This window comes from Phalangium opilio, unplaced genomic scaffold, assembly GCF_054372755.1.
Source record: "Phalangium opilio isolate 3A_F unplaced genomic scaffold, DU_Popi_V2 ptg000041l_1, whole genome shotgun sequence".
Lineage (NCBI taxonomy): Eukaryota > Metazoa > Arthropoda > Arachnida > Opiliones > Phalangiidae > Phalangium > Phalangium opilio.
The window spans coordinates 6058202-6082152 of NW_028324165.1; the positions used below are offsets into that span (position 1 = coordinate 6058202).

At 33.3% G+C, this 23951-nt stretch overlaps 1 protein-coding gene across 7 annotated transcripts in view; it reads right to left on the reverse strand.

Annotated features, from left to right (window-relative positions):
- Positions 1-9173: 9173 nt before the first annotated feature.
- The window catches only part of PMCA (plasma membrane calcium-transporting ATPase 3), a 111925-nt gene continuing 97147 nt past the window's right edge, over positions 9174-23951 (reverse strand). For 6 of the 7 annotated variants that reach the window (XM_089835372.1, XM_089835371.1, XM_089835368.1 and 3 more), the window contains one exon: positions 9174-16182. In XM_089835372.1, coding sequence (XP_089691498.1) covers positions 15577-16182 — 606 coding nt within the window. In that variant the 3' untranslated portion in view covers positions 9174-15576. The remainder of the gene's footprint in view (positions 16183-23951) is intronic. The other variant, XR_016365827.1, reaches the window with a different exon arrangement.

Consider the following 23951-nt stretch of genomic DNA (forward strand, 5'->3'; position numbering starts at 1 on the left):
AACGTTTGGCCGAAGAGGTAGAAGCCCCAGTGCCGGATGCGGTTCGTTTCATAACGGTAGTCTGAGCAGGGTTGCGAGTGTCTAAGCCGCTGCGAAAAGCGTTAACTACCCGAATCTGTAAAACACGGAGTAAAAAACAAAAAGAGAAAGAAAAAGAAACGCAAAGAGAAAAGAAAAACGATAAGATGACAAAGTAAAAATGGTGATTTTTCCATAGAGTTTCGTTAAAAAGCAATATAGGTAATTTAGAAACGCATTTAGGAGTTTTCTATCTTTAAATAAATTTCAGAAATAGGCATAGGTAAGCGGTGTGAAAAAATGGACGAAAGGTATAAATTGATAGAACAGTGTATAGGCAAGGATATAGTGCCAGTTTTTAAACATTTTGCGATTTCGTTGAAATTAAACATCTAGGCCTACATCTGAAAGGCGTGACACTTTTTCAGTTTAACATCATCGAGCTTACGTGTAAAACTGCCATTCTTCATTGAACTGATTTGATCTAAATGACTCATTAAGTTTATTACGAAAAAGTTTCCAAAGCTCCCAGTCTACCACGTTCGAAACTGAACTGACAATCGACGTTTAGCTTCAGTGAAAAATTTTCAACTACCCTAAGTCCCGGAGAGAATTATTTTGACTCGACTTTCATTTTTTTGGGTACATTTTTTCGATCAAAGTCTTAATGACAGTTTTCTACGTTTAATCTGATAAAATAAAAGATTCCAATAAAATTTTTAGTGTCACGCCTTATACATAGTTTTCAGACTCAGAGGATTGATACCATTTACACGAGCAGGAGGTCATGCTACTTGGTACTGCACTTTGTCCGCCAAGTAGCTTGGCCTTCTGGTGTAAAAGGTATCAATCCTCCTAGTCTATAAACTAAGTATAATAACTATTAAAAAATGTCATCGCAAAATATTTCAAAATCAAAGGAAAGAAACGATTCCCTACATTTTTACATCATCGTAAAAAACAAGTGATGTAACGAAAAAAAAAAGGAATTCTAAAAAAATACATTGCCAAAATTTTGTTAAGCAATATTAAAGCCATATATATCAGCCTTGTAAGAATATTGTTATTTTGAAAAAGCCAAAAAATTCATGCTTCACATCACTTTGTTGAAAAAAAAATTAAAATATTTTTTGCAAGCAAAAAAATTCTGTACATTTGTTTTTTCAGATATAATAATAAAAATTTGGCAAATTTCCAAACATTTGCCAAAACATTTTTAGAGTTACTAGAATTTTTTTGCGCAATTAAAAAATATAAAATAAACACCGCAGCAAGACGAGCATGTATTTGCAAAATTGCATTGAGCTCTTCATGATATTTGCAGTTTATTTGCAATTTTTAACACCTTTTTTACGGTTACGTGTTATATTATTAAAACAGCCTTTTTTCTTTCATCATGATCCAAAAAACATGCGGTTTTCTTTTTTTTTTAATTTTACTTTTTCTTCGTAAAATTTTCAATTTGTTGAGCCAGCCATTTTGTTGCGTAAATCCTTATTTATTAGGATTAGTTAACTTTAACCTCTTTAAAGTCGATCGACATGCTATAGTCTACCGTATCAAAATATCTGATAGGTGAACCAAGCCGTAAGTCTCGAATAATAAAAAAAAATTAAAAACACCCTGAAATTACACGACCCTGCCAATGGAAGTTTGAATTGAAAAAAAATCATGCTTAAAAATTTGTTTTTTTTTCTCCAAAATATTACTTATCAAAAATAACTTTTTCGGTAGTTTTTAAGAATCCTCCATGCTAGGGTCTCCTTTTATTTAAACAAAAACATTATTTAAACCGCGATAGGAAAAAAGGTTACGTGCCTCGTGTAAAAAATGGTTCAGACCAACGAAACGAAGAATAGGGGTCAATCTGACCTTCAAACAGAATGAAAACACGTCGAAATTGGACAGTTGTAGTCCGATTTGGACGTCGTAGTAAAATTAGTATTTAGCCTAAAGATCTTGCTTGACAAGTTTAATCAGAAATCCAAGAGCCATTTTACACGACACAAGATCCTTGATAAAAAATCGCGAGGGCGTTCCTACCGTAAACATTTAAACCCCTCCCCCTTAGTTAATTTTTTTAAATAACTAAAATAAAATTAAAATAAGAATAAATTAAAGCCAAAAAATTAAGCTTGTCAAATGAAAAACGTTTGATAAACTAAATTGATATTTTTAATACTTTTTGGATTAATTAATAAATAAATAAAACTATGCCAAGCAATACTTAATAACCACAATGTAATGTAGCCAACGGACGTTTCTTATCGATAATTCGATATTTTTACAACTATATAGCCATGCGCTGCTTGATATTGTATCAACAATTAGCCATGTACACCGCTGCATATAGAGATATAGGCCTGCAGCTCTAAAATAAACGTAGGGTCGAATTTGCAGTGAACTATAAAGTGTCGGATTTTCCTTAATTCCCACGTAGATTTTTTTCACCCTAACTATAAATTAAGATCACTACGTTAGCGGTTGTACTACTAAAATGAAATTAGCAATTAGTTAACGAGCATCGTTAATTGTTAATATAGAACACTGCATGGACCCTAGTGTACCACGCGTTTCGAGCTACAAGCCAAAATGGAAATGATACGTAAGCAACTAATAAGTAGTACACGCGCATTTATCTACCAGTTGCCAGCTACTCTTGTCCATATTATTTATTTTTTTGCTTGAATCGGCAACATGCAAGTAATTATTACAACTTAAAAAAGCGTAGTTTTACTAATTAAATACGCTATTTTCCATTGATTCTTTAAGCTTAGCTCAAAAATACTAAAATGCAATATAAATTATATTTTTGAGCTTTAATTTTTCGTTCGCATGCCTAAGAGGGTTAGAAAATATTTCAGTTTTTTTTTAATATTACTCTAGTATACTACAAAAATGTGCAAGATGTCAGATTAGATCATAATTTCTTAGTTGTTAAAATTAATCTACGAAACTTAATTATAGCTAAAGAGAAAAAACTACTATAGGTTCTGATTAAAATTAGAAAATTAGGACTAAACAAATTTCTATCTTTTCCTCGATACTGAACTAACAGTTTTCAATAGGATGCTTAAATGATCGAACAAATATTTTTAATTAAAGACACGTGTCTCTAAATAGCGTTTAAAATTTTTGAGAATCGCAAAAATTGGAATTTAGGTGCCTTCACAGACAGTAGCTAAACTAGAAAACACTAAATTGTACCTAAAATCGCAAGAGCATTCTGAGAAACTAAATTTTAAAAAATAAACTATTTAAGCCTTGGTTTTAGCTTAATTTCATCGTAGCTCAAGATTCAGTCTATAACTTTGATTGGTTGTGGTGATAATATCTACCCTAAGTTTGGTTTCAGGTACACTTCTTAATAAAAACTCTCTTCAATAGCAAACTTTAAAAATTAAAGTCAAATTTTGAAGAATTCAAAATTTGTTTAAGGCAGCTAATAAAAATTCTTGTTGGATCATTTGAAGTATCCATTTAAAGGGACTGCAAAGAAGGCATCGGCGGGTGGGTAAAAATTATTTGAAATACGTCAGAGGCACGTGACCAAGGAGAGGCGTGGTTCAAAGAAGCTTAGTTCGTTTAATTTCGAAAACCACCACTTCCTGGAATTGGCGCTGCAATCTCGCGAAAAACAAGGACTAGATGTCCAGTTCCACTCCATGAGGAGTCTTTGTATCTTGGCATCACGTGATGTCTGTGACGTATTTCAAATAATTTTTACCCACCCGCCGATGCCTTCTTTACAGTCCCTTTAAGAGGATATATATAATATATATAGATATTGAAGATATCAATACCTCAACATTTGCGTTTGGTTTCGTAACTGGGTTGACCTAGATAAAAATTTTCTATTAGAACAACATACTCAATGTTAAATAAAAATTAACATGATCGTGTATAGAAGATTCCTAAAATATTTACTTACAATGAATTTGTATACTAATTTTTTTTGCTAAGTTCTACACACTACTTAGCCTTTAAGTGAGTTTTTCTACAGCTAGAATACGCCTAACACGGTGCACATTTATAAAATAACAGCTTAAATAAAATAAAAAAATTCCGAGAATAAATTTTAGCGCAGCATTTTTGGTGGTGGTTTTTTTCGTGAATTTTCGGTGGTTTAGTATCTACGTAATTTTAATTCATATGGTTTCGATAGTACTTTCGGCGATTGATTGGTTTAATTTCTAGTTTGTTTCCCAGCTTTTAAATTACATTTTATTGTCGAAGTACTCGGAGAAATATTAGATACATTAAAAATAAAATGGGAGGAGGTAACTTAACTCTAATCGTGCGCGAAGTTCTAAGAGGTAACCTAACTCTAAACGCGCGCGAAGTTCTAGGAGGTAACCTAACCCAAATCGCGCGCGAAGTTCTAGGAGGTAACCTAACCCTAATCGCGCGCGAAGTTCTAGGAGGTAACCTAACCCAAATCGCGCGCGAAGTTCTAGGAGGTAACCTAACCCTAATCGCGCGCGAAGTTCTAGGAGGTAACCTAACCCTAATCGCGCGCGAAGTTCTAGGAGGTAACCTAACCCTAATCGCGCGCGAAGTTCTAGGAGGTAACCTAACCCTAATCGCGCGCCAAACTCTAGGAGGTAATCTAACCCTAATCGCGCGCCAAACTCTAGGAGGTAACCTAACTCTAATGAGTCTAATCGTGCGCGAAGTTCTAGGAATTAACTTAACACTAATCATTCGCTAACAAGTTTATATTTGTGAACAATTTTAACTCCCTGGGCTCGAAGAAAAACTAGTACTATTAGGCACGAGATTTGACAGCTAGTAAAGATTCAACTAAAAATAGTTCAACATTTAATTGGCAATTTAAGAAAAGTTCTTAAGTAAATAAGCTATGTTACCTTTCAAAGCGAAGTGCTCGGCGGAAAACCACATTCATTAAGCCATTTATTAACCAGCTTGCAAACTCAACTTAATGTCCTAGTTATATTTCAACAATTATTTTACCATTAATTGAGTTTATAAAATGAAAATAAAATAAAAAGTTTCACAAAATCCTGAAACGTTTTCAGAATTAGCAAGTATTCAAAAACCACATGAAAAAACTGGGAAACCAACCAAAAACTAAACACAGCAACCGCTGTAAAGCACAATTAACCACACAAATTAAAAACACTATTTAATTTTTTTCTTCTTCAAACAACTAGACAACAAAATGAAAATTGAAACTAAACAGGAGTAATTTTACTTGGTTTTTCTTTAATTTGAACTCTGCTATCTTTTCCCTCTGGTAAATTTAAAAAACTCAGTTAAAAGAAAAAAGGCGATAAAAAGTAAATATGCAAAATAAAAAGAAAAATAAACCATGCAATATTTTAAATCAAATACAAATATTTAAAAGTAATTTTTTTTTTTACTTTTAAATTTTTGTTATACGATCTAAAATTCAAAATAACTCCAAGTTATATAAAAAACATAATTTTCTGTAAATTAAATAAAATTAATCGAAGTTAATTTTTTAACTAGGAGGAGGGTTTTTAACTAGGGTTAACCAACTTTAATTAAAAAATTGAACGTAAAATTTAAAAAAAAATCATTTAGGAATAATTTGTTAATTTTTTTGAAATCTAAAATTACGAACTATTAAAATTTTACCAAAATTTGCACCCAAAACCTTAATATTATGGTGGGAAAGATAGTTTTTGGGGAAAAAAACTCGAGCAAGCATATCGGATAATCGGAAGAAGTATTTTTTACTTTTTTTCACTTAGTAAATTTGTCGATTTTGGAAGATTTTCTCGAAACATAATTTTGCACATGCATTAGACGGGATATAAAAATAGTTATATTTTTTAATGTTTTTAAACAAAGTAAAATTTGTTTTTTGACGAAATAAAAGTTGTCTCACAAAAATCCATATTTTGACGGACGAGAATGTCCAACGAAAGCTTCAAAATGAGACCCGTATTAACAAAATTGAACGAGAAACTTCGCACAAATGTCAATTTCCTACTTTACGTAACTTAATTTTTAGTTTCTGTCGTTGTTCTCTTGCTTTTAATTGATATTGTTTGCCTTTGTTAACGTCGTTTTCTTTATGGCGGACCCCTTAAAAACCACTAACTAGCGCCATCTTCATAACAAAGCAATAACTAGCGCTAAAAATATTCTTAGGCAAAGAACGATGCGGAAAAATATAGAACATTCGTCCGACATTGTGGGATTCATACTCCCTTTAAACAACTTTAAAGGCGCATTGACAACCCATATTTGTCAAAAATACTCTAACATAAAAAATTTTTCTAACATAAATGGTGTACCCGTCGATTAAGTCTGGATTTTTTATGGTTTATAATCCATTTCATTTATTCCCCCTCCCAAAAAGGGCGGGTTTAGGCTAGGGGTGATGCCAATACACCTCATTTTGAAGCTTTCGATGAACTCTTATTAAATTAAAAATTCGTGATAACCAAAAACGTGATTTTTATAAGACATGTCCTTTCATTAAAATATACTTCCTGCAAAAACTTGGGCTCAAAATAATACAGTTGATTTTGCTGAAATGCGTAATGTTACTTTGCAGCAATATACGATTTTCGGTAGTTTGTGTATTAATAGATAATTTGCTGACACTTAATTAACGCAAACGCAAAGGGGGCAACAAGATGGGAAATGAGACTGAGAAAAGTTAAATTTTCTACAAACGTGACGTCATAGTTATACCATGGTTATACGGAGTATAAAAAGGGTGGCAAAAAGCGTCTGCTAGAAAACTATTTCGTATGGAACTAGCGACCTCAAGGAAGGGTGTCATAGTGGTAGCTACAGGTAATTAGATGATCAACCCAAAAATAGGGCTTTATACTCCCTCTAGAGGCGGTTTCTATAATCTGTTACCATCAAGCTACCACCTTTAGAGACACTGCCCTCTTTGTAGCTTCCTTTGTAAGGAGGAAAACCAGAAATAGAGAAATTAAAATAATACGGTGTAGCGCAATGTATTTATATTGCCGCAAAGTAACCGTAGCTCCTATCAATCGCAAAAAATAAGCGCTGTTTGCAGCCAATAATGTAAGACTAACAGTATATAATAGCTATATACTTAAAAAAAAATAAGATATATTTGTAAATAACAAATTTGAAGCTTACAGCTTGATCTGTGGCACTCTTGCTGTATGGCACTGGGATCAAACGATCCTGTAATTCTCCGCCAATCACCTTTTGAGAAACACATCACCAAAACAGTGAAATTTAACCAATTTTAAATTAAAATTTATCTACGCACAACTCATTCAATTAAAGGGATACATAAATGATTATATTTTGATAAAAACAAATTTCGTACATCATTTATGAATCCATTTAGACAATATTTATATATTCCCCCCCCCCAGGGGTTTCACTTTCCACCAAATGCTAGCTAACAATCCGGAGAGGGGGTAGATTTGGTGGTAATTAATTGTTATCGTGTATAAATGAAAAACCTAATTTAAGGGTTTGAAGTTTAAAGAGTAAATTCAACAGGTCTACTACAAAGTATCTCTAGTTGATTTAATTCATTGTTTAAACTGGGTTTAAAAATGCTCGTTAAAAACCTAATAAAAAACAAAATCGAAAATAACCCTTGTGAGTCTGATCTTTCATAAACCTGGTTCTCAACGTACGTTTTTGAAATAATAGCGTTACGCCATCTAGTGACCTTTGTTTTTATTAAGATAGAAAAGTTAGTAAACCCGAATAAAGGGGTTGGCTATAAAGGTCCTCTTGTTTTTCTCTCTTAAATCAAATATTGGCTCCCTTTGGCTTCCCTTTCTACACTACACACCAATTTTACCGTTACCAAAGGCCACCTCTCGACTATGGAAGCATTTAGCGGCATTTGTTTCAACTAAATCAGAGCCGAGAATTGATTTAAAAACTTAACCGAAAAAGTGTACGACTATGTTTATAAAGTTTAATTTTCTCAGATAAGTGTTAAGCCTAACTGAAAAGCTTCACGTATTCTTGATAGATCGTTAGTGTTGAGCGGTGAAAACCAGGTTTAATGGGGTATATTAACAAATAGGGAATAACACAATTCTAAAAGTTGAATTAATTAGGGGTATAGTTACATATAGGGATTGACACAATTTCAAATGTTCAATTAATTAAACATTTTGGGTGGGAAATACATATGAGGGTAAAATATGATCAGTGTGATTGTCAATGCTAAGCAGCTCTGTAAATTGAACTAACCGTATGTGAATCGGAGTAGCAAAAAATACATAAAACTTTGCAAAAGCCGCAATATTTAAACATGGAATTTAAAATCGTTTCACAGACGGTTTGATTTTGTCATTAACCAGAGATGCTATGCGTTGACTGCTTATTTGACCACAAATGTGATATTTTAATCAGTGATTGAAACAATGTAAAGTTCAAGAAATTTACCGAAAAACGTGTAGGGAAACGTCTAAAAAAATGTTTCAAATTTCACGCAAGAAACATACGCATTTTTTCAGTTTTAAAATTAGGCTTAACGTATAAAATTTCACGTTTTTCGGCGAGTTCCTTAAACTTTGTAATATTTACGTTCCAATTTTAGGCTGAACCAAGCTTTTTGTGAACATTTTACGGTTCCTTACATAATTAATGTCACAAAATTTTGGTTCAAATCTAAAAAGTGGAGATGAATACTTACGTTACTGTAAATTTTGGGAACTAATAACAATAACTACAATAACAATTACAACATCAACACGAAACAACACCAATACGGTTACAACATCAACAGCAGCGGTTAAATAGAAGAAATAAACAATTTGCGACGTTTAAATGAATAAAATTTCTATAAAAAATAGAAACGACGCTTGCGTCATGATACAAGCTCCTCCCACATCTCGAAGTATCATCGCAGAACCATAAAAATTTGTGTCGCTTCTTTTACTTCTCTGTCGTGCAACGAAGCAAATTGAATATTTCTTTACACACAAAAAATTACAAATTCTTAAAAATTAAATAATAAAAATACTAAATCTAAAAAGGCTTAAAAAATTAATTAAAAAACATTGCGCTGTCTCTAATTTGTATATTTTATAAGCTAAATTATTTGAATTTACTCTGTTAAACTGTGTTAATTCTGGTTAAGCGATTAGAGGTTTTGTTAAATTTTTAAGCGTTAATAACGGAAAAAATTAAATATGTAAAAATTTTCCGCTTTAACTTAGTTATTTTTTTTTTAATACTTTCTATGAGATTTCTGTACATCAGGGTTAATATCACATTACGGTACAATGTTTGTCTTTTTAGTAATTTTAGGTAATTTGTTTAAAATTAAAAAATTCGAACAGTTAATTAAGGTAGCTGTTAGTTTGTTTTAGTCATATTTTAGTTCTTTATTATTTCTTTTAAGTTTCCTTAACCTCTTGAAAGAGATGACAACACCTAAAATTTATAACCTATTTTTGTTTCTGTTTCTTAGTTTAAAAGCGTAAAATGAAGAATATCCCTTCAGACAATGTTTTGTATTCGTATTACGTGTTTAGGTTTCTTAATTCTTACTATATATTTTTAGTTGTCGCAGATACAGTTTTAAAGATTTTTTTTAACGTAGGGGACGACTAGAATAAGGAAGTTTTTAATTGTTTTTTCGTCATTAAAAAGCTAAAAACAGCCATGGTTGGTCCTTAATTTACTACAATTAAAATGTGTCGGCATCATCAGTGAAAGCTTATCAATTCCCACGATCAATTTTTTTTTACTAAATAAACGTTTTTAACTAAATTAATATTTTGGTTTGGCGTAATATTTATATACCCTAAGATGAGTTCATTCACGGGATCTACGTACCCTTTTTGGTAAATTTAACTGTAATTAAGAATTAGGAACATTTTCAATTGAAGAGGTCGTGTTCTAACTCAATAATTCGCCTAAACGTTGGACTCGTTTTGACCAAATCATCAAAGACTAATTGCAAATATTAAAAGGGGATTCGTGGAAAAACTAATCCGGGGTCATAGGGGACTCGCGGAAAAATTAATCCGGGGTCAAAGGCAACTCGTGGAAAAATTAATCCTGGGTTAAAGGCGACTCGCGGAAAAATTAATCCGGGGTCAAAGACGACTCGGGGAATAATTAATCCCGGGTCAAAGACGACTCGTGGAATTATAATCAATCCGGGGTCAAAGGCTACTCGTGGAATAATAATTAATCCGGGGTCAAAGGCGACTCGTGGAATTATAATTAATCCGGGGTCAAAGGCGACTCGTGGAATTATAATTAATCCGGGGTCAAAGGCGACTCGTGGAATTATAATTAATCCGGGGTCAAAGGCGACTCGTGGAATAATAATTAATCCTGGGTCAAAGGGGAATCGTGGAAAAATTAATCCTGGGTCAAAGGGGACTCGGGGGAAAAATTAATCCGGGGTCAAAGACGACTCGAGGAAAAATTAATCCGGGGCCACAGGCGACTCGTGGAAAAATTAATCCTGGGCCACAGGCGACTCGTGGAATAATTAATCCGGGGTCAAAGGCGACTCGCGGAATAATTAATCCGGGGTCAAAGGCGACTCGCGGAATAATTAATCCTGGTCAAATCCGATTCGTGGAAAAATTAATCCTGGTCAAATCCGACTCGTTGAAAAATTAATCCGAGTCAACCAAGACTAATAAAACGTTAATTCCGGTAAACAGAGACTAATAAAATTTAATGTAGGGCAACATAAACTCATGGAAATATGCGACTACTTCAATATCAGCTCCTGGAAAAATTAATCTGGGTCAACATCAGCCAGTGGAGAAATTATTCCATAATTTCAACCATTTTACCTTCCCTCCACATTGATTATTTAGACAAGTCTTCAATTGATAATGTTACTATATCATTTACAAGTAAATTTATCAAATGGGGTATTTTTAAACCTTCACCTGTATGTATGTATGTTTGTTTAGCTTGGTATATTGGAGAAGATTTCTTTTTATAATAGTGATAAACCATATATATATATTTACTAAAAACTTTAGTCTTTTTTGCTGATATTTACTGAGCAAACCACTCATGCTAATTGTTTTTTAATTTGTTAGGTGAACGCAAAAAATAAAAAAAAAAAAAATAATGTTGATTTGGTATATGACGACTCATTCTCACACATACATGCCCTGTATTGCTTTGAATATGTACACACTTACAGGCATAATTTTTTTTAATTCAAATGTTTGTTTTCTTAAGTGTTTTTGTATGATAATTTGTTTTGTATGTTAGTTGTCTTTTAAATTCATATTTTGGTTCATTTTTTTATTTTTAGTTGTCCTTTTTAAAAAATTTGATATTTCACGTTTAAACCGTAACCTCTAGGGTATACGACTACGTACGTGATAACTAGCGTAGATATATCTTTATAACCTGATTATGTCTAACTATTAACGTTGTTTTAACGTAATATCGTGTTTTTCCCTCGTTTAAAAATGAGTCTAACTAATCTACGCTGGCTCCGTGATTTATCTATTTTAAGTTGCTTAAAGAAATGATTAAAAAGTTTTGATACTTTATTTACGGACCGTTTTAATCCACCTTATTCCCTTTCACCGGAAGTTAGGCTTAGCTCGGGATTCATGGGGGTGAGTAACGGAAAGAAATTCGTCTGTCGTCTGCTACAAAAGCCAAAAATATGTAATGTAGCGGACGACAGACCAATTTCTTCCCGTTATTTACCCCTATGAATCCCGAGCTAAGCCTAACTTCCGGCGAAAGGGAATAAGGTGGATTATAACTAAATAAGATGCCTCTAAAATTCATTAATAAAAAAAAATAATTATAATTAACCACTGAAATTCCTAGATAAGTCACGGAGATTTTGGTGAAAATTGTTGTTGGTTTTTTTAAGTACTTTACTAACGTGTTAGAAAAACGAAAAAAAATATTAAAAATAAATGTGAGGTTTTTGGTACCAATTGCATATATATAGGAGTGTTTTAGGATAATGTTTTTTCCCCATACCCCATATCATTAAAGGTATATTTTTAAGTGTACAATTTTTACATTAATTAATAATTTCTCTTATATTTTAATAGATATAAAAATGATTCAATTTTGTTTCTATTACGAACATAGTTACAAAACTGAAACATGTTATTTATTAATTTTTAAAAGCTCGTTCTTTTCTTTTAAGTTTAAATTAATTCTTTTAGGGTTAATTTGAATCAATCGAACGTAAAATATGGGCGAGCTAATAATATCTACTAAAATTTTGATTAGGATTAGTTTAGCCGCAAATTTTAAGAATAATGTCCCTAGTATTAAAATTAATTTATAATTTAGGCTTAGCGTATTTAATCAGATCTAAATTCTGGCTTCAATAATGCGCCAGTAGTAATGCTTAAGCCTAAATTAATTCGTCTAAAAAAATTGTGATTTTCACAAAGCATCAATCAAATCATTTACAATTTGAAGCGCCCTTATTATCAAGTTATATCATAAGAAAAATAACGTCAAGCTCCGTATAAGTTAGGATCAATTTACGTAATAAACATTTGCCCCCTCCCCCCAAAACCATGGTTTTCAACACCATCTATTGGGAATATGTGAAACTAATACCGTTAATAATTTGTAGCTTAACTAAGGGAGTTTTCTATTTGTAGGTGTAGAATGTTTTAGTGTTTTGTAAGCATGGAGTAGTAAATTTAAAACGTACATCGTACCTATTTAAGCGCGCAAAAACGTAATATAGGGGTCACCACTTGTTCCATTCAAGCTTCTTGGCTAATTTAGCTGTTTCTCAAACCTATGGAGAAGACGTTTTACTGGTCACAGAGTGTCAAACGGTTCTCTAAATGTTACTCGGGAATAGGATAGCTTCTTGGCTAATTTAGCCGTTTCTCAAACCTATGGAGAAGACGCTTTACTGGTCACAGAGTGCCAAACGGTTCTCTAAATGTTACGCGGGAATACGATATGATAAATATTGCGGGAAACTGGCAGGTGGCGCCACCTCGCTTAAGCTTCCCTCAATTTTTCTTTAACGATTGCTACGTTAAAGCTAAGCTCTTCCAATAACCATTTCAACTGAAGATTAAGGGGCAAATTATTCTCTTCTAGGTTAAAGGCGACATCTAACGCCTTATCTTTCTTAGTTCGTACTTGAATGTTCACGCTAACTTATACGGAGCTTCATTATAATTTTCTTATGGTTATACACTCCTGAAAACCTCAATTTTTAAGAACCAAAATTAAAGATCTTTCAGAACTAAACCGCTTATATTAATTTTTTGTTTACAATTCCTCATCTATCAAATCCCTATATGCTATATACAATATACTGCTTTTCTCTCTAAAATAAAACCCCAAAAAAATCTATCAGCCAGCAAAATACATTTAAGCCTAATTAGGGTTAATCGTGGGTGGTGGGGGGATTTTTGATGGTGATTACTAATTAGTAAATGCTAAACATGAATATATTACTCATTCGACTCATTCACACATTGGATAAAATTTTCTTGGTCCATTCACGCGTTATCGAAAAAACACTTATGTGCCTTTGATCGTTGTGTTTTAAACATTCTTTACAAATAAAAATAAAAAGAAGCTAAAGTTATATATACCCTACGTGTGTATTTGTGTTTGTGTGAAACTTTTTGATTAACACGTGTGTTCTTTTTTTTTTTTTTGCGGTTTTATGAATTAGTACAACAGCGGAGTAAACGTACTAGTTGAAAAGCTTTTTTTTTTGGAAATTTATATTACGCAGTAAGGTTAAGATTAAATTTAATTAAAAAGCTGATTATAATTTAATAACACCTACATATGTACCAGATTTTAAATTTATATGCAAAGTTGTACTAGTTAGTATTTTTTTTAAGCTACATACGACAACTCGATAACTTTGTGTTTATTTGGATAAACATCGGCCTAACGGAGGAAGAGGTGGGTGTTTAAATGCCGTAACAAAAAATAGTTAAAACGTTTGTTATAAAATTAAAATAATAAACAATGTAGATGTAGCAAATATTGAGGAGGTATTTTTCGTTTTTTTTTGAAATTTGAGTATTTTTGAAAATTATCAAATTTTAAGGATATCGGGAGAAAAAAATGCAAAAATTAAAAGTTCGGTTATAAATATAAGGAAAATTAAGACAAAGCCAATTGGAATCGCTAATTGATAAGCTCAAAAAAATTAACGCTCAAAACTACGTGTAAAAAATTAATTAGGTCTAAATAGTTGACACACTCACTCCTAATCAGTAATTAAAAAAAAAACAATGATTAAAAATTAAAACAAAAAATTTGGAAATGGGGTTAGAATTTTTGTTTTTCATTCACACCATCATATACCTGAATTACGCATTTTTCCACACAATTATTTAATGCCAGATACTGGCCACAGATAATTAACAAAGAAATTTAATTGTTTTTTGTTTATTATTATTATTAAATTTTTATATGATCAACGATGTCTTTTTTTTTTCTTTAGCCTAAATGTCGAAGATTTATTTCTAGCTGCACAGTTTATTTTTTTTTAATATGTATATTTAATTTAAATTTAAATCTCCAATACTCAATTTTGGGGGGGGGGGGGATAATGACAAAACTAAATCAGATTCGAAAATTAATTAATACTGTATCCTAAATTAAAAATAAACCAAAAACTTAAAGAAGATCAAAAATGGGCCAGCTAATTAAAAATGTCGCCGTCAGCGAGGATTAATTAATATTAAAACAAAAACATAATATAACCTAATTAGCGGTATATAGTTATTAACTAATCGTTAATCTTATTGTATATTAATCTTTTAATTAAACGCGTTCGAGAATAAATGCATGGTGGTAGGGAAATTAATTTAACTAGAAATTGTTCTTCAATTTGGGATAATAATGCGAAAAAATTTTTTAAGCCTTGGTAGCTAGCTAATTGCTCTCGCAATTCAGATTCTTCAATTTGGGGTAATAATGCGAAAACAATTTTTAAGCCTTGGTAGCTAGCTAATTGCTCTCACAATTCAGATTGGTAATAAACGGATAATTAATTTAAATTGGAGATGATTAACTGTTTAAATAATAAACCCTTGAACACAAAAGATGGTGGAGACGAGGTCATTAAGGTGGTGGTAGTATTTGTTGTATACATGTGAGAAAAATATTAGGGTATGAAACGCAAAAAAAGAGAAACAAAAAAATATAGTAAAACTGCCCAATTGATCCCGTACCTTCTGTAGAATAAACAGTTCAATATGGGTTTGTTTATATCGTGAATCAGACTTCTTGCGGGGCCACTAGTTTAAAAACGAAAACTCTTAACTGGAGTTTTCATTATCCGAGAGAGACACACTTAAAAATTTCACCAACAATCACCTATAAGCCTTATTTAACCCTAATTTAAGGTTTCGCAAGATCATTCATTTTCCCCCGCATTTTAATACACGACGTCGACGGTAAGTCTAAAATTTTTGGCAGGGCCATCTTTCTATACCATCATCATCATCAAGGTAAGGTGGTGGTGTGTTTTGCGTGATAGTTTTAGTTTCGATCGTACAACGACTTTGTTTAGTAATTACGAGGAAATTAGATTATTATTAGATATTATTATTAAGGTGATCGAGAATGGTGATTAGGCCCGATTCATATACTGGTTTCGTGAATTTTGCTGGGTTCAGTCAATAAATGATATCCCTGATTCAAAGGGTTCGCGGCGGCGGCGGTGGTCGAGGTTGCGACGCGGTTTCCGTTGTTAGCCGCTCCGAAAGAAGCGTTGGAAGAGGATGAAGAGTTGATAGGCGTAGTTTGGGTTACGTTGAGGCCCGACGGGGATAGGCCTTGCCCGGGGGGAGAATGGGGTAGTCCCCCCGATAAGGGTGAGGAGCCATTGCGTTGGTCCATCAAGGGGGCAGTCTCGGACGAGGATATTTGATGGGAATCGGGTTCGCTGGCCGTGGGTGAATTATATCGGCTAGTATTGATGGCATTGTTACGGTGAGGGCCCGAATGCTCTTTCACGTTGGCGTTCTTGTTAGTTGCGCTGCTGGCCTCTTTATTGTTTTCGTACGCGTAATCGTTAGGAGACGGGGTTTTGGTGGCGTCTTCGTCAATGTAGCTAATATCGGAGAGAGGTCTGGGCCCGGGATGGCTACGGGAGCTACGCAAGCTGTGTAAACTGTGTAAGCTATGTACGCTACGCCTTTCCTCCATGTCTTCCAACGTGCTCTTAAATGCTCTCACTACTCTCAGCTGCGGAAAATGGAAAAAAAGGGAGAAAAACATACATACAGCATACAAATATGAAAATAAAAAATTCAACAACAAAAATTCTACGACTGAAAAAGTCAGTAAAAACAAACTTGTAAAAAAACCATGTATTATGATTAATACATAACACAGGCATGACTTCCGCTTAAAGGAACTATCATACAAAAAACCAGCCGAGTATTTAGGCTTGCGCATTAGAATAGCTCATTTAGCTTCGAAGCGAGATCGACACACTTCAAAGCTACTCCGATACGCAGCTATAGTAAATCCCAAACTACTACAAAAACTACGCTGTATCAATGGGATAGACTATAGCACGTAAAACTCGCGATTTTCGTATGACGTATCCTTTAATTTCAAAAAAGAAAATTAATTCAAATTCCATGAGATGAACATGAAATGTTAGTTAAAACATTAAAAAAAATTATAAATAAACACATCTCTTGACCATTTCCCCAATTAGTAATTGGGCAATAAATTTACTATTAAAATAGCAAAATCTCAACCTCAGGATTATTTTTGTTTTAACTAATTCGAATGTAATTAAAATTAGTAATAGTTATATTTTGGTAAGATTAGTTTCAATATTTTATATAAATATCGGAAATTTCGAAACACATTTAGACAGACATGCTTCATTTCCAACTTTTACGATTGTGTTGTGTCTCCTCAATTATTATAAACTCAGAATTGTTTTTACATACATGCTACGAACTAAATGCTAAAGATACAATTAACATGGAAAAACTACATGTATTAATCTAAATATTACAATGGTTTCTAAAAAAATCAGGAGTTAAAATAAATCCATGTTCAGTATTGTTATTTAAATGTTAATATTGCAGGATATTATTGAAGGAAGTCGATACGCAAACTAATTACTAAGATCACTGAAAGGAGCAAATTGTACATGAAAATTTTCACTGCTAACCATTCCTGTCCGTTTTTGCAACTTTGAACATTAATAATCCGACATGCTTAAGTTCACATTAAGCCTCTTCAAGAACGAAATTAAATGCATAAATTCACCACAAAGGCAGAACCCGCGCCGCTTATTTTGAATTTCGGGCCAAATTAACGCCATCTTTGATAGGAAATGAAAACTAACATAGCAACGCTTTCTAGTGGCTCTGTCTGAAATTAATACAGGACCGACAAAATGAAACTGAAACTAAAAGTTACCGGCACTTTCTACACGCAGATTTCGATACCTAACATAACTGTGAATTTACGATTTACTAAAGCATAAGTTTATAAGTTATGTTCCATAAGTATGACGCTTCCTATACTTCGTAATGCTGGACACTTATAGCTCGAGCTAGTTCGAGAACGACAAGCGAGAATTGACTACACTCTGTTAATTTTGCAGCCACACTTCCTATTCAGTCTGCATTACTAAGCCTTTGACAGCCCCTCACCAGGCGTCACTTTACGAGAATCTAAACCTACGTACGTCACTTCATCACAAGCTCTTAGTAACCAGTGACAAACTTATAAAACATAACTTATGAACTTGTGCTAAAGGTCTGTGTGGGCCACCATAACCTATCGGAAAGCTGATATTCCCAACCCTTACATCAAACTACGTAGACTTGACCTACAAGTGACCCGAGCCATTTTGATTAATAATATTACCCCTAAAAACGTTTATTCAATTTCTGAAGTCAACGAAGGTGCAAAAACGTTTAGCAATGGAAAACCTGATTTTCATTAATTACGTTCTGGTTTTACTCGATACTAATATTGAGTTTATATACAAATGCACTTGAAACGGTACCTAAAAAGAGCAAAAATTCTAAGCATAAAAGGATTAAAAATTCATTATGTATCGATACAAAAATGGTAGCTAGGGCAGAAAAAAGTGATTAGAAAAAAATTAGGTACAGGGAATTACAAAAGAGTATAAAAGCTGAATTCTGCGGCGATTTGAAGGTGGTAAGCTTAGCGATATAAGAGATTGAGAAAAAAGGTGTTATAATCTCGAGAGTCATGTCAAAATTAATTTGATAATTTTGTGGGAAATGGTCAAGGGGTTTTTTCAATAAGAGACAACATCACTTTTGATTTTCAAAAAATTTCAAAAGTAGTTTATACGTATATAAACGAGCTGGAACAAACATGCGTTAAGTAGTTTATATTTGTCACAGTGCTGTTGAAAAAATCACCAGTTTGAGATACGTGATCAAAAATCATTAGGCTTTAAAAAAATCATGCCTTTACTCATGCGTGATTAAGGTTTAAGAGTGATTTAAGTTTTTATAGAAAAATTAATTAAATTCTAAGAGACTTTAGACAAATTATGAGCTCTTAGATGGCGGCACCTGTCCTTAAATGGTCAGTGTTGTCCCGTGCTAGCGGAGTCTGGGAAGAAGCAAACTTGCTCTGGTCCAAACTCAGTTTATTAAGTGCTTGGACTAGTTTTTAAATTCAAGAAGTGTATGGGGGTTACTGGTCCTCGGGACCAGTTCAATAATTGAAAAACTATAGAAGAACAAAGACAGGGACCAGTCCGTGGGCCAGTTTATTATTTCGGACTCTAGGGTGGTAACTGGTCCCAAGGACTGGTTTAAAAAATATTCTTATTTACCAGACTCAGGGCTCCCACATAAATTTCTTAAAATAATAGTGAAAAAAGAGACCTTTCAAGGTAAAAATAGGGTAAAATAAGGACCAAATTCTTGGAAATAGGAACCAAATAGAGACCAATTCAAAATCAAAATTAGATCTTTATTTGTACGGAAGTATCACAAAAAAAGTTGGGAAACCAAAATAAACCTCTCCGAGCCAAGACGAATTTACTTTCTAAACACAGTTCCACCAGCCAATGAGAAAAACCGGAAAAACATAGTTCAAATTGGCGAGATATTGCCAAGGTCATTTGTAAAGGTTAAAGCGTTTAATAATTCCCTGTGGATCGGAGTGAGAATAGTTTTACTGTTGCAAAACATTTTAGATGGAATATTAAAAACGGGAATTTTTGAAAATAGGGTGGTTTAGAGACCAAATGGCGATTTTAGGGTGGTTTAGAGACCTACCCAAAAAGTAGAGACTTTAGGTATTTTAGAGACCAGATGGGAGCCCTGCAGACTGCTTCCTACATCACTTAAATCACTCTTCACAATTTTCAATATATTAAATATGGCAATATTTGAAATTTAATTAGCAAAGATTGTCTTAAAAAGTTTAATTGATCAATTCGAAATTTCGCTGAACAACATTATTAACCAATATCAACTTATTTTGACAACATTAACCAACTTAAATTTTAAATATTGCCGATCAAAAAATGTTATTTATTTCCCGAAGCAAAAATGTTTTAGAACCGCTCTTATTGGGCGTGTGTTTGCAACCTTAGAAAAACGAAATATTTAATTACCCAATAAAATACTAATAAAAATTTAATTCTAATTAAAGTGGAGCCATTTTGCTAAGGGAAATAAACAACTGTGAAATTAATAAAAATCACTGAAACTTAAACAAAATTAATTAACACACTTTGTTACGTAAAAAACAAAAATAGGGATAAATGGATTTGGACAAAATTTGTGAGAGAGTGTTGTAGAAAATAGGTGGTTAAATGGATAGATTAAACGAAGAAGTAGAAGTAGTAGTAGAAGTGTGGAAAAATTAGAACCAATTTTAAAAAAGTTGGTTTACCGTGCAGATTCAAGAGTTAGTAACGGCTTAATGTGCGAAAAAAGGACACGTAAGAAAGTGATCTTTGTGCAATTGGAAGATTTATGTTTGCGGATTAACATATATCACATTTAAACCTAATACAACGACTTATTAACAAAACTGGTGGCAGCTTATTTTGATAGCTATGATGATATTTAGTGTTTTGGTACAACTCTGCGTAGGGGTGGTTTTTGGGATGAAATGGCGGTATTTTTCGAGAGAGGAGGATTTAGGACTACCGGAGGAGTTTCAAGGTGACATTGAGGTGATATATTTGTGGAAGCTACACCAAGTACCACCTGACACATTTACCCCATTATAAATTAGCCAATTAGATGTGAGAGTGATATGACGTGGTTGAGACCAAAAGACCTCGGAGTTAAAACTTATAAGGGACACTAGAACGGTACTCAAGGTTGCATGACGTCACGCACTATCGTGTGAACAAGATATTGGCGCAATCTAGTGTCCCTTTAAGATGAAGGGCGTGGCAATTGTACAAACTCCCAGTATCAATAGATGTAGTGTAGGATGTTGCCAGGCCCTTATTATAAATTAATTAAAAGTCATCTGTTTGAAAATATCACGTTGGTAATGATTTGTAAGTCACAGCTTTGAATTTAGACTTAATTATAATTATAACTTTTAAGTCAAAGAAAATAATTGTGTGTGTAAAGTGATGTAGTAAGATACTTTTAATAATATTCAGAGAAATATGTTGATTGATATTTTAGGATTAAAGGATTGTACAGTAAAAGCGGGGGTAGAATTTGAAGGTATAGTGAAAATATTGAAATTGAAATTTAATTTAAGCTTTCTAAAAGATTTCTCGGCTAAAGCGGAAAAACTTACGATAAAAATTAATTATCTATGGAAGCACATAAAATTCATATAAAAATCGTGGATGAGTATTCTAATTCATATTCTATTAAAATTTTGAGTTTATCTTTCAACAAGAATTCATTTAATTTTACCAACAAACAAATTTGGTATTAACTACGGTACTAAGAACTAAGATCACCCCTACGAACAACATGGTTATAACATAAGACCAAGTGACCAACTATACTTAGAGTTAGTACACGGTGGAGCTGAAAATTCTTTCCCCCAAGGGCGTGCCAACTACGGGGGCAGCGGGGGCATTCGCCCCCGCTCAAATTTTCAACTCTATGGGACTTTAACATTAGGCAGCCATTTTGCCCCCGCTTCAGTAGAACATTTTGGCTCATGTTGGCACGCCCCTGCTTTCCCCCATTTAAAGTCGACATATTAAACATTATAACACTTCTCATTGAGAGAAGTGTACCATCACAAAGCGGGGTAATTGTAACATGATTCTTCCCAACATCGTTTTACATTTGGAGCGCACAAGGTTACTAAACCGAATCACATACGCGATAAATAGTTCCCCCTCATCATTACTCTATTAGCGCTTAACTATTTGCCAAGGCTCATGTGCTTGTGGATTTTCGTCCCACGTCAAGAAAACCAAGGTTTGTGGGTTGATTGCTGAGGATTTAGTAGCTAACAGTTATAGAATTCACCCTTAGCACGGTGCGATGCCCATCTTAAATTAAGTTTGATGAGTGGGAGAGCAAAGAAAAAGGGGTCTCTCGCCTGGGAAGAATCATGTTACATAACTGAAGTATTACGATGATACAGAGTGACATCCTTCTTCTATTATCCCCTTCTGGTTTTATTTATATTCTCACAACAAATTGCGTACCTCTGATTACGACTCGGACAAGTACAATGCAATTTATGGTAATAACGACACTAGTCTTCCATAGATGATATTGTTGGTATAAATAAATGAATTCTTAGTATTGGATAAGTCTAAAAATTTGATTTAAGCGCGTCTTTTGAATTACACCTAAACAAATTCACGATTTGCGTGAACATCGTTGCATTCTAAACTATTTATATATAATCTTAACAGTAACTTCCTAAAACTTGTTCAGAGGTGGCTGATTATATATTGTACTTCTTATTAACCTTAACAAACGAAGTTATATGTATATTTTCATAATAACTCGTGGTGCACACTTCAGCAGTATATATTTAATTGAGCAGTTCAGATTTAACGATAATTAAAATTGGTTTTTCTATAATTTCTAAAAAATGTAAAATACGATTAAATATCGGTAGGCCTTTTCATGGAATACTGATTATTATTATTATTTCATAAAATAAATTGTTTTTCTCGAAAATTCTTCGTAGGTCCCATTTTTGAACATCTTCGAATGTTACGTCAAAAATTAAAAAAATTCTCCATTGTCGAAAATTTGAAGTTAATATTGCTTGAGAAATATATGTTGACGATGTATTGCTATATCGCTTTCCTTTGTTTAAAAAATATTTAACTCTCTATTTGTTCCTTTGTTTAAATCGGTGGTATGTTTTTTTAAAGTTTTATCAATCACATTTGAACCTCGGAAATTCCGTTTGAAACAAATTTCAAATTTTCTAAGTTTCCTTTTGTAACAATGATACCCTATATGAAAACATTTGAAAAATATACCTTAATTGATTTAATTAATTCATTAAATTTAATTTAATTAAGGCCTGCTTGGTGTAAAAGTTTCGGAATTTAAGAAACGGTTTCGTTAAGAAAATGAATTTTCAGTTTTAAGAAATTTTCAAGTTCCGCACGTTTGCGTGAACGTAGAACCTAACGTGTGTATGTTCTGAAGTGTGCGTGTATATGTAAGGCACATGAAATAACACATGTAATGTGATTTTTTAGCCACACAAAACATCGGCGCGGGCTAGAAATTGTATTGAACGAAAAATAATGTTTTTCAATCATGCATATTTTCAAATTAATCAAAATTAAAATGAACTTCTAGATATAAAAATCAGCCACCTCAGACAACTAAATACCATAAACTCTAGAATACCACATCATGGCCATTTTTAATTAAAGAGATACTTAAATGATTAAACCGTTTGTCAAGCCTTGTATGCCGAAAAACTACCAAAATGCACCACCTAATCGTAGCTTTTAAAGTTTAAATTTAATGGCAATTTTAATTGCGTATTTCCAGAACCAAAAAGAAACGTTTAATTTGACGGAATATTTAAATATCAAATTGTATTTAGGCATCCATCTACATTATTAAAGAAGATACCTACGCGTTTGACCTTTCTGTTCTGAATAAACCAGGGATAGATGTAATTACAGAAGCAGGAATGGAGTACGGTTAGAATTTACTTCAGCTCGACTCTCTCATAGCCCAGTATAGAGCTATTTCAATTCGGTGGGGGGGGAGGAGAGCTTTTGAGGCGGGGTTTCGCCAGTCCCCGCCTAAGCGCCATATTGTGCGGAAAATTTAGCACAGAGTTCTTCAGCGGCCCGCACGGAGGGAGGGTGAAAACAGGCTCCGTTCATTGGCAGGCCCAACTGTTTCCCCCCCTCAACTGATATAGCTCTATAGAGCCCCTCTCCCCAACACGTAACGAAAATGTTATTGGCTCACTTAAACTACGTGTTGATAACGTTGCTTACGGGGACGGTGAAAAATAATCAATTCCTTTTTACCTCTGTCGCTATGACCCGCTTCTTCTTTCATACCCCCCGTCCCGGTGAAGGGGTCCGGGAGTTTGACGCGCGCCCAGATTACTCTGTTCTCCATTCCTGCTTCTAAAATTAAATCTATCCCTGAATAAACTTAGTTCCAATTCGAAATAATCATTATTTTATAAACTATTTTAAATTAAAATTGTTGCGTGGATCTTTTGGTAGTTCTTTAGGTAAAGCAGGGCTAATACATAAAAGTTAAATCATTTAAGTAACCCAATAAAGATAAATTGGTCAAAACTACGTGGTATTCCAAAGATACAGCATCATTTAAAAATATATTGCACTTGCTGCTCAATAATAGAAGATCGCAAAAAGGTAAGCCAAAAAAAGATATACTTTTTGAAAAAAAGCATTTTGTATGAATCTCCAAAGTAGCGAAGAGTATTCATCAGTTCATTTACTATGCAGCAGCGCCACAGCGGAAAAATATAAAACTAGCTTTAAAACATTATTGTCCTGCAACATGCCCGAACTTAATACTAGTCAATTT